General features: G+C 33.6%; 2 protein-coding genes across 2 annotated transcripts; one reads left to right on the top strand and one right to left on the bottom strand.

Annotated features, from left to right (window-relative positions):
* The first annotated feature begins 2,142 nt into the window (after positions 1-2,142).
* Positions 2,143-3,812, top strand: LOC119637448 (polyhomeotic-like protein 2). Its single transcript, XM_038033467.1, has 4 exons — positions 2,143-2,451; positions 2,505-2,781; positions 2,850-2,974; positions 3,032-3,812. The coding sequence occupies exons 1-4, from the start codon at positions 2,332-2,334 to the stop codon at positions 3,725-3,727; spliced, it is 1,218 nt and encodes a 405-aa protein (XP_037889395.1). The 5' UTR covers positions 2,143-2,331; the 3' UTR covers positions 3,728-3,812.
* A 47-nt stretch (positions 3,813-3,859) lies between these two features.
* Positions 3,860-5,637, bottom strand: LOC119637449 (UDP-N-acetylglucosamine transporter). Its single transcript, XM_038033468.1, has 3 exons — positions 5,520-5,637; positions 5,327-5,437; positions 3,860-5,264 (listed from the first exon to the last, which is right to left on the bottom strand). Exons 1-3 carry the CDS (start codon positions 5,542-5,544, stop codon positions 4,360-4,362), a joined length of 1,041 nt encoding a protein of 346 aa, XP_037889396.1. The 5' UTR covers positions 5,545-5,637; the 3' UTR covers positions 3,860-4,359.
* Between the last annotated feature and the right edge of the window lie 5,594 nt (positions 5,638-11,231).

Below are 11,231 nucleotides of genomic sequence, written 5' to 3'. Positions count from 1 at the left end.
AAGGTGTACAAAAATAAACTTTATTTCACAGACCGCGTGGCCTATTCAACAACCTTATAGACATCACATAAGTAAGCTGTGCAGGCTTACTCTTTTATTTCAAAAGAACGAGAAAGAAACAAGTTTCCCTTTTACTAAAAGGACTATACCATGATATAGAACCAGAAAAAGTAAATAAGGCCTTCGACGAAAGTGCTCCAAATGCGATAGCGAAAATTGGGAAATTTACTACATGTTTCTTCATAAAAAACATTTTTGACATTGGACTTTTGCCAGCGACGGTTCAACCAGGTAAATCAGTTAATGATGTCTCCTAGATGAAACACTTAGTGAGCCATACAATTATTAACTGGGAAAAGCTTAAAAAAATCGTAGAAATTCCAGGTGCCAATGCCGTATCTGTTTCCAAAAACCTAATATAAACGTGTGTAGTATGATCTAAAGCATCTAAACTAAGGGGTTGCAGAACTAGTTTTTTACTGTCGATACTTTACGCGTCTTATTTTCCATCGATGTCGAAGGTATAAATTATGTTACCAAAGTATCATTCGCTCAGAATGGCTTGCGCAGAACAGCATCGAGATACTCCGTGGCTAATAGTTTTTTAAGCGAAGAAATTGGCCTTTCATCCGTCGGTTTCAATGTGAGCGTAGAAATTCTGTTAGAGTTGACATTCGGAATTTTTATTGAAATATGAAGCAAGAATGTTAGGAGACGAGCCCTTTATTATTATTTATTTAGTGGCAATTGGTGATATTTTCATTGTTGTCGTTGCTGCTGTTTTTCTGCTTCTACTTTCTTGGCGCGTTTATTTGCATGTATGTTTGGAATCAAATGGAAGTATGACAAATGTTGTGTCTTACCATCTGTATGTGACCGAGATAAGTGAAAATGAGGCACTTTATCCGTCTTGTGCACTTTCGGACCTAATATTTCCGATCCAAGCGGGCTCTATCTCGGGCTTCCAAGAATGGGTTAGACAATATCGGTGAGTGCGATTAGCTTTGTGAGCACATATTTTCTTGGAGATCAAAAGCCTACCCTCGGGACTTTAGCTTTACACGTGTGTTCGTTTGTGTACAAGTCTTCTTAAAAACTTTTCTGTTGAGATTTTATTTATAAAAATTTTTTACACCACTTGAATTTAATACCTAGTGGTGTACACTTATTTCCTCGCCATTAATTTGCAATTCTTTCACCGAATTTTCGCTATATTTTTGTTTTTCGCTCTTATTTATGCAAATTTATAGAATTTCTTTCTTGCATGTGATAAGACATCTACCCTCGAACAGTTTGAGTGTAATAGCTTGAAACAAAATTCATAGTTTGCTGACAAAGTATTAAAGTGGTATTCTTTTTGATCAAATTAGACAACAAACATGAACGATTTAACTAAATTATTGCAAAAATTTGGCGGTTATATCATTATAATTAAGCATCACATCATAATTGCATCATGCATTAAAACATTGTCAACAATCTTGCATTTAAAACCGTTTCTGTCCATTGAATTAAATTCTTCTTTTAATCGATCACCGATTTTTAATTTGTAAACTTTCAAATGCAGCCACCGGAGCACAAGTAATCAACGTATATAATTTGAGCTCGAGTGTAGAGTCAAGCTAAACGTACGCGAACAGCCAGATCTATTAAGAAATAATATAACTGTTAACTTTGTCAATTTAAAAAATACACTAAAATCTAGTTTACTTATTACAATTAATTGATAAATGTTTTCCACTTGATATAAATTTGATATTTTTTCCATCTTACAAAATTATATTAATTATATGGGAAGAGTAGGCGAATAATCAATTTTCTGATATTTATTTTTCCATTTTTTTCCAACTTACTTGCTAAATATTCGTTCACTACTTCATTACATTACGTACTTATCAGAGAAGAGCACCGGGTGTTATTTTTCGAATGTTTATAGCCATAATTAAATAGAAACAAGAATTTTTCTTTTTTCTGCTCTTTCATCTACACATAAATGATAGCAACGAAATTGACACAAAAGTCTTACGCGATCAAGAACAAAACGTTTATCAGATACCGGCTTGGTCACGAACGAAAGTTAGCTTTCAGATACGTGATTACCCTGCTACTTAAGAGTAGTCGATTTCATATCACTCGAATATTTTAGTGTTGAGAGAAGCGAAAGGATAGAAACTTTATAAATCAGCTTGGATTTTCTTTTTATTTCGAAAGCCAAATTTTGAATGTCCGGCTACTTAAATTAATAAACGAACAATCTTAAAGCAATACTTGGCTGTCATTAAGAAATTTTTTTGTAAGGTTATAGTTTTCAACTCATATCTTTTGTAGAATATGAAAAAGGTGGCACGCTTGCGTATACCTATGGGCGAAGAATTGGCAAGTGGATGTCATTCAAATAGTTCCAATATTGCTTCTGGTGAATCGAGTGTGCGCACCACAGGGCGCATTAAGGTTTGTAGTTTAAAGATTATGTATTTCTTTGCGATAATTACTTTGATTTTCAGAAACCTAAGGCAGTGTTTGATCCCTCAGATAATTATTTACCCCGTGCACAACGGCAGCCTATTGTCACCAGCCTAAATAATAGTCAGCAAGGTTCATCTCTTCATTCCAATCAACAGCAAACTGAACGTCGCCCCGTATATTCGCGCGCTTCCGTTGCTTGCGACGATATCGTAGTTTCTCCAGCTGCCTGCATTGTATGTCAAAAAAGGGAAGCTAAACGCAGTTCATATGCAAATAAGAACAAGCTTATTGCATGTATCTTATGCGAGAAAAAAAGTATATATTATATTTTCTAAATTAGTTGAAAACTATCATTTTCTTTAATGTTTTTCTTGGCCTTCCAGTTCATAGATTATGTTTGAAAATTGACTACGACGATTTTGAAGTATTGCGTCAAAATTTTAAGTGTGAAAATTGCCGTGTTTGTGAGTTGTGTCACGCTATTTCCGATGTAGACGCAGATGTTGACGTAAGTGTTTTTTAGGATATTTCGCAGTCAAACTTTACATTAGGTATTTACTTTCAGAAAGATTTAATCACTTGTTCTAAGTGCTTCAAGTCGTACCATCCTAATTGCCATATACCGAATGTTTTACAATTTCAACAAAATGAGCGAAATTGGAAGTGTAACAAATGCAGCGTGCCTGGAATTATTAATGGTAACACTTTACCAGTGAAAACTATACGGGAAATAATTGGGGACGAATCTGCGTCACCTTGGACCGGTAGTGCCAAAAGTGATGATAAGGGATCATCTCAAAACGTTAATATAACTGCTACAGCAGTTGAGACAAAAACATTAGTGAAACGATCTCTAACGGAGACAAAGCCTGACGTACAAAAAGACGTTGACTGTGCTGACGCTGAGGAGGAAAAGCGACTCAAGAAATCGGACAACAACGTACAAAATATCCCATCCTCCAGTTCCAATAGTTTCGAAGCTCCAATAATATCTAGCCCAGACGAAGACATCGATGTACCAGATGTCAAGGACTGGTCAGTAGATCAGGTCACGCAATATTTCTCCCAATATTTCCCGAACGAGGCCCACGTCTTTAAGGAACAAGAAATAGACGGAACGTCTTTGCTTTTGCTAAAACGTAGCGACGTAATAAAAAAACTGACTATAAAATTGGGACCGTCGTTACGCATTTACAGTTTAATCCTCAAAATACAGAGCCAATTAAACGATCCTACTTTGGGTTGGAATTGCCCCGTTTAAACGTATATCACTTTGGATTTCACATGTAAATACACGAATTACATTGGCAATTTCCCAAAAAATGTGAAGTACGTTAATATATATTTTTAAAAGGGATCACTATATTTTTTTTTAAAAATCAAATACTTTTAGTTAGTTTATCGGTCAGTTAATATTTCGGTTTATTTGTAAAATAAAATTTTACTTATTGTAGATTCGTACAAATATATGAAAGATTTCATTTATAATGAATGAATACTGCCTAATTACTGATCTTAAAGCGTTCTGCAGCGCCATGTTTCTATATATACCCCACAACTCAATTTTTCTTTATTTAGTTTGTTACATTCGTAAAGCATTAGCTAATAGTGGTACCACATTTGCTATGCTACTTTAGTTATGCAGTTAGCAAGAAAGCTACACATTTGTAATTGGCAGTGCATCAATAATTTGCAAAATATGTGTATAAACCTTTAAATTTGAGGCGAATGTTATTTAGTAGCGCCACTTGAAAACTGATTAAAAAATTTATTTTAACAATTGGAATACGTCTTTCTTAACTTGTGGATAGTGAAGATTCGCTCCAAAGCGAATACAACTCTCTTGCTCATTTACGAATATGCAGATATTTGAATGTTTTCAGTACCGACAATTTACGGTAAAAGTTTTTCATCGTCTGACTGACATTGCGTGAAATTAGCCTGTTTTTGGGTAGTAGATGTATTTTTGGAATTGTAACCGTACATAAAAATTGAAGTGATTACTAAAGCAGCGCCTACAGTAAATTTCAACGTCAAATGAAAATGAAATATGTACATGGAGGCAATGCATGATATTATAATGGCCAGTGAGGTTGCAAATCCTTTAAGAATGTTATCTGCATATTTTACAACGACAGCTACAATTAGCCCACCACCCGCTTGAAGTAGTATTAAGTACCAAATAAATATATTGTAGCCATGGAAGAACCCATTCGCGAATATTTTGCCGCCATCATTAACGAAGCAAGTCACGATTCCAAAAGGTATGCTTAATAAACTCAGTTGTACGTTACGCATCCATACCGAGATTTCGTCTCCTTTCAATATCTTCTCGAAGTAAATACCGGCGAAACCGGATAGAAAGCATGCTCCCAAAGCGGCCCATAAGCCAAACATACGATTCTGTTCAGGCTGACCAATATCTTCAGTAGAATTGTCCGTTACCGTTTGAGCTAATTGAACCAAAACTATACCAATTACTAGAATCATTAAAGCACTCCATTGCGTGCATAATAATTTTTTTCGTAGAATAATCACTGCAAACATGGCTGTTGTTAAAATTTTTAATTGATAGGTAACCTGATACGTCGCTGCATCTAAATGGGACGCCGAAACATATAGTAAGTTATTTTGTACTATGTATACTAGTGAAGGTACACAAACTTTCAAAGTGTCTATCGGATTGGCAATAATTGTTTTATGTAGCGTTCGAAAAAACCGCTGCAAGTCTTTACCCTCCTCGTTAAACACCAATACGAAGCAGGTGATTAACTTAACGACTTCGGACATGAGAACAGCTAAAAAGAGTTCAAAATAAAACATGTGTTCACACATAAGCACTTATAGTATCCAAACTTACCCGTTGAACTAACAAATATATCGCCCGGCCTTGTACGAGCATAGCGCATTGACAAACCCAAAACAGCATTTTGTACGGTTAAGATAATCAAACTAATGTATTTTTTGTTCACTGTTGTTTGATATATAAATTGTGGCTATTAACTGAAGCAATGTGCTCAACGGGGTTTTTTATGTATAAAATAAACACTCACTGTGTATATTCATGTTGAAACACATACAGGTTGCAAAGGAACATAAAAATTCTGGCTTCAATTTCCACGTAAACAAATTAAAGTTTAAATCATCACAGAATCCTTCATGTTGCCATCGTTATGGTTATCTTCTAATTGGGGGTATCGCTACCTTAAATGCAATGTACGCTCTACGTAATTGTCATAAATTGTCATAAATTACGATAGCTGTTCGCATACATCTTTTACTATATGATAAAATATTTCTTCGAATCAAACAAGGGGACTGACACAATGGGGCGTTACTCCCATTTTCGGGTTGGAATTTCAACTTTGCCGAATTTTTACAAAGCTCTATGGGAATTCACAAACCATATTGTATGTACACTGTAAAGTATTTTACATTATCGTCATATAATGCGAACTGGCAGGATTTTCATGTAAAGATATATGCTGTAGGAGTGTTCATAGAACTTTCATAAGCTGCTCGACTGGTTCCGTCGGGACACTTAGTCTTACAATGCCAAGATTTACTCTGCTAGGAATATCCCCATCTAAATAAAAGAACCCAATTTGACCTTCTTTTAATGCTTCCAAAATGTCATGGCAATCTTTTATTCAAAATTTGGTGCTTATATATCACTTTTCTATTGCCAAAAAAATTAATAATATTTATAAAAATGCTTATTTTAGAAAGATTTTACCGTAAACCTAACTTATTGATAAAGGGCGTTTATTGCAATTTAATGGTTGCATATTTGTTTGTTGATAAAAGCCTTTCCTGAGCGTGCCATTTGGTCCTGTTTTTAAATTCTTCTCCTTTTGTATATTATTGGTTCTTTATAAATGCACGCTACGTTGTGCATGTACAATATACACAAATAAAACAAAAAGAAAACAACATGTAGGAAGAAATACAGTTTATTTTAAATTTACAAATTGTTTATCTAATATATGTTTATCTTAAAGTAATGTAAATTTTTTTAAATTATGTGGTTTACAACTTTGTTTTATGCCATGAAATAGAAATGAAAAACAACCATTAAAGACTATTTATTTTAAGATTGAAATGTATTCATCGAATTGTTTTATTAGGGGGTAATAAATAATAATTTCAAATTATGGATGAATTTCTTTTCTATTTCTTGTAATATTTCTGATACAAAAACAGAAATGACGCTCTGTGCAAGGTTTAAGTAAAAGTCGCTACCCGCCAATCATTGATGCCCTCCAGACCACAACAAGTCCTAAAAAGGAATAGACGGATCGCAAGAGGCATGTAGGTTATGCCATCACCAGCACGAACTTTTCTTAAAATATACTTAAAAACCGCTTTTCACACGCGAAACTTTTGCAAAAGTCTACATGTAACGATGTATATATTTTAATTTACATTGCGAACAAATATGTGAACATATTTTCCGGTAAAGGCGTAGGATTTGAAGCGTTACGTAAAGTCCCTTCATGTCTTATAAGATTTCTTATTCACCAATCTAAATGTTCCTTTAGTACCACAAAACATTACATGAGCAAAAAAACCTCGTCGCCCGTTATATACATGAAAATCCTCACAACAAACCGGTCAAAATGTCATCCAACATCAAATTAATTAATTCTGATAAATAAAAGATTTGGAACATCTGTCAAAAGAACCAATATCTTCCCAGAAGCAGGCGTATCTTCGGATCATATTCTTCTAGTGAGTACAGTTAAATTGAAACTAGAATCAACTAAAAATTCCACCCCCTCGAGACAAATCAATGTCTTAATCTAAGGAATATAAAGCCAAAAACAATTTAGTATCTGAATAAGCGATACGTTCAAGCAATTACATTGAAGATATACACATAGCGGATCAAGAAGTACAATTAAGATCCTGAGAAATGTAGCTGAAAATAAAATTGGTTTTAAACAGAATAAACAAAAGAATCAATGAATAACTGAGGATATACTGGAACTTATGATTGAGAGAAGAAAATACCGCAATGCTAACGAGAATGAATACAAACGAGTAACTTACGGTTGATTTGACAGATTTGAGAGAGTTTTTTTCGCATCTTTTGCGCATACGTGTAGCAAAAAAGGTCGAAAATCAAATCTACTTAATGCCACACATAATAGACGCTTCAATTTCTGGACAATACCGATTTTCAAACGATAGGTCTCAAAACTTCATGACATTCTATAAGCTGTTTTATAAGTTATAGCTGTTTTAGTGACGCTACTTTTGTAATTTTCAAAACATTGGAAATGTTTGAAATTTGTGGGTTCATTAAGCATTGTTTTATAATGAGAAAAATACGCCGACAATCAGTGTTGACTTAAAAAATGTTATCGCTACTCTTATCTGTCGGAAAAATAAATTTGCTAATTGCCCCAAATTCGTAATTGTGCCGAAAAATTATTGATTATATGCAGAAACGAATAATCTGAAATAAAGTCGATTCATTCTCTTCTGGATTTCAAAAACCAAGACGGCGGAGACATCGGTGAGGATGTGCTTTACCATTTCATCGGTGTATTTCTATTTGCGTTTTCAAAGCTTTCTTGATGACGTAAGGTTGTATAAGATTTTTTTAGATCAGAGCACATACAACTTCGTAATTTTACCCGCATATATGTCATGTACACATATAAATCTATTCACACAAAAAAAAGTGAAGACTAAGCAGTGAATGTCATTTGTTTTTCTTCTATTGTCGATATCAACATACGTTGAAAATTTGTAAGATTTATATTCGTCAAATGCTTCAATAAATTCAATGAAAATTGTCTAAAGATATATGAAGAAATTTCTCTTAATTAAAAACAAGCACAGCACTACAGTGAGCCTTGGCCCACATTTAATACCGTATACCACTTTGCTCAATACGGTTATTGATATAATGATTTTTCAAAGATAGAGGTTATATGGGAACGGGTCGTAAAAGTGATCCGATCCGAAATATTTTCAATAGCTTTCATTCAAAATTGTCGAGCTTAGATCGATTTAGTGTTTGACTTTACGTCTGTTAATCGCTATCGCTGGTCTATTTTGCACCAATACATTGTTGAATTTGTTCAATTGATGTCGGTAGACATTTGTAGTAAGAGCTTCATTCGGTTTTAGTAGCTCGTAATGCACTACGCCTCGGTGATCCCACCATACGTACCGTGCAACTTTGTGGCCATGAATACTCCGTTTCGATGTCTTGTTTCTTGACTTGTTTCTTTTCTCTAAAAGAAATAAGCGGTATATTTGACTCACCGGTCTTATCAGAAGAGATTCACCTCAATGTTCCTAACCACTCTTGTTGAATTTCATTCCAACCTACTCTCCTTAATAGGTGTCTCTTGCCTACGCCGTATCTAAATTAACTTCTAATTATTAAAGCTTCGTATAATTCATAAATTAAACTAAATGTGTTTACTATCAACGCTTGCCTAGCTTTTGCTAGGTCGGCGCATGGGTTCAGTGCGTCACTCTTAGCCCGGATGTATACTGATTACCCGTGTACCTCTACGCTAGATTTGTATACACTTCTTTTTTTTTTCTTTGTCTGCTTATGCAGGGATTCTGATCCTTTTGTTAGTACCTAATAAAAATGTGTCCTAATTTTAGCCTAAGATTTGTTATATTAAGATTAATATCATTACACGTATGATTTGCTTGGCTGTTATGTTATTATGGCTGAATTGCATGCATAAATAAATAACCAATTTATGGAAAGAAAATCAGTCTCGTTCTAATCCGCATAGATCTTATGATGATTTATTTGGAAAGTTTCTTCTTTATGCACTAATTATTTTAATTTTTAAGATCTGTATGGTAAAATTTTCAATTTAACTTAATACCTAAAGCGCTAAATACAAGCTCCATTTTTGGCATCATGCCCGAACTGTCAAAATATAATTAATTGTGTCTGTTTATAATATGCAGTTGAACATATAGCTTGGTTTGTACATTCTACCGAAGCGAATTTTTGACAAACTTTTCAAAGTTCTGCTGGCTTCGCCACTGACAATCAAAAACCGGGAAGTATTTAAGGGAACGAAACAAATTCATTTAGCTAATATTTTAGATTTTAAATTGGTTTTTTGCATTTTAATTAAGATTGAATCGTTACCTATTTTTATAAGAAAAAAAAAATGTTTTTTACTTTAAAAAAACTATTTTTACGGCAATCTTCCCTTCATTAACTTTGCCCTTTATTAATGTTTATAAGCATTCCTGAGATTGCCCCGCCTAACTAAATTATCACGTAAAGTTTTCCATCGTCCTTAGCAATGTTTAATTAAAATAAGCATGTAATTTAACTAAACTTTCTTAACAAACGCGCTTGGTACATCAAAGACTTCCGAAATATTGTTCCGAATTTTTCGCTTGTAATTTATAGCATGTAAGCAACACAAGCAAGACACGTTGAACGTTAATTAATAAGTTGCTCATTATATATTGTCATGAACAATTATTTAATTGCTATCCAAAGTTCACTTTCAGTTGAAGTAGATATTAGATCCGACTTTTCTTCTTAAAAATCAGAGTTGAGTACCCTTCTCCTAGCCGAGTTCACTCGTTATTAGCGTTTCAAATAGGCAACAATTACCATATTTTCTTACATGGCTCTTAAATCCTCTTTCCCCCTTTCTCATTTCCTTTTATCATTGGCATTTATTCATTGCGGTAAATTCCTAAAATTGTCTCACTAATTTTCATAATCCCATTTTATAATAGTCTCGAAAACCATCATATGTTTCTATTAATGAATTAATGAATCCACGACTTTAAAATTACCACTTAAAATAATCCAATGTAATAATTAAATTTCGGGAAATAACTTTTAAACTCGAATAAACCCTCTTTGTTTCTTCTTCTAGCATTTGATCGTTTTGTAATATATTGTGTGCGGTTTTTGTTAATTTGCTAATACAAAAAATCATATGGCATGCCTGTCAAAAAGTTGAATTGAGTTATGCGCTGAACGCAATCAGCGCGTTTGCACTGTGGCTTATGCAAAAGGCTTTTGTTTATTTTTAAACTTTTTTTTTTTTACAATACAATGTACATGTTCAAATCCAAATAAACATATACGATCAAACAACATTCCAACATTTAAGTATAGAAACAAAATGCAAACGCAGTCCTTGTATTCTGAGCTGGATGCATAAAACTTGATTGTACGTGTAGTTGAATCTATAGCTAGCATCATTAAGGCAACACAAGTTTTTAAGAAAATTTGGAACTTTTTCTTTTAATCATTCATTTTAATTAAAGACTTATTTTAAAGAAAAGTTTCTCATATAATTTATTTGCTGCTATATTGTGAGCTTCAAAAGTTTTCCCTTACTTAATTCTAATCAAAGACGACACGACGAAAAGATGCCTATAATCTCTTATAGATTAACAATTTATACAATGTCAGCGTTTTTCCAATCATACAGCAAGCGTTTTTACTTTATTTGAAAAAATTAAAGAGAAGCATGTAAGAAAATTATGTTCGGTCGTGACCAAGTCTTTTACGCCTAGCTTAGTCTTTTTCATAAAAAAGACTAAAAAAAAACGAAAAGAACTACGATTTTTCGTATGCTATGGCCGCGGTTGATTTTTTTTCATTTTCAGAATAAAAGTGGAAATTTATATGGTGTACGTGTTGTACTATATTAGTAACAAGCAAAAAATGCGGGGAGCAAAGATGTTCACAGGCTTTGTTGCATAAGTGTGTGATCATTGTAGGCGTCATTTCTAAATTGCTT

The sequence above is a fragment of the Glossina fuscipes genome, unplaced genomic scaffold (genome assembly GCF_014805625.2).
Source record: "Glossina fuscipes isolate IAEA_lab_2018 unplaced genomic scaffold, Yale_Gfus_2 59, whole genome shotgun sequence".
Taxonomy (NCBI): Eukaryota; Metazoa; Arthropoda; class Insecta; order Diptera; family Glossinidae; genus Glossina; species Glossina fuscipes.
The sequence above is the reverse complement of the archived record's forward strand: the minus strand, read 5'-3'. Positions and strand labels throughout refer to the sequence as shown.

Excerpts from the sequence above, each read along its gene's own strand:
- LOC119637449 (XM_038033468.1), bottom strand. The coding sequence starts at position 5,544 with ATGTGTTTCAACATGAATATACACA. Across the intron at positions 5,438-5,519 it reads TTTCAACATGAATATACACA|TGAACAAAAAATACATTAGT; the intron begins GTGAGTGTTTAT and ends ATCAAACAACAG. Across the intron at positions 5,265-5,326 it reads TATATTTGTTAGTTCAACGG|CTGTTCTCATGTCCGAAGTC; the intron begins GTAAGTTTGGAT and ends AACTCTTTTTAG.
- LOC119637448 (XM_038033467.1), top strand. The coding sequence starts at position 2,332 with ATGAAAAAGGTGGCACGCTTGCGTATACCTATGGGCGAAGAATTGGCA. Across the intron at positions 2,452-2,504 it reads GCACCACAGGGCGCATTAAG|AAACCTAAGGCAGTGTTTGA; the intron begins GTTTGTAGTTTA and ends TTTGATTTTCAG. Across the intron at positions 2,782-2,849 it reads TATCTTATGCGAGAAAAAAA|TTCATAGATTATGTTTGAAA; the intron begins GTATATATTATA and ends TTGGCCTTCCAG.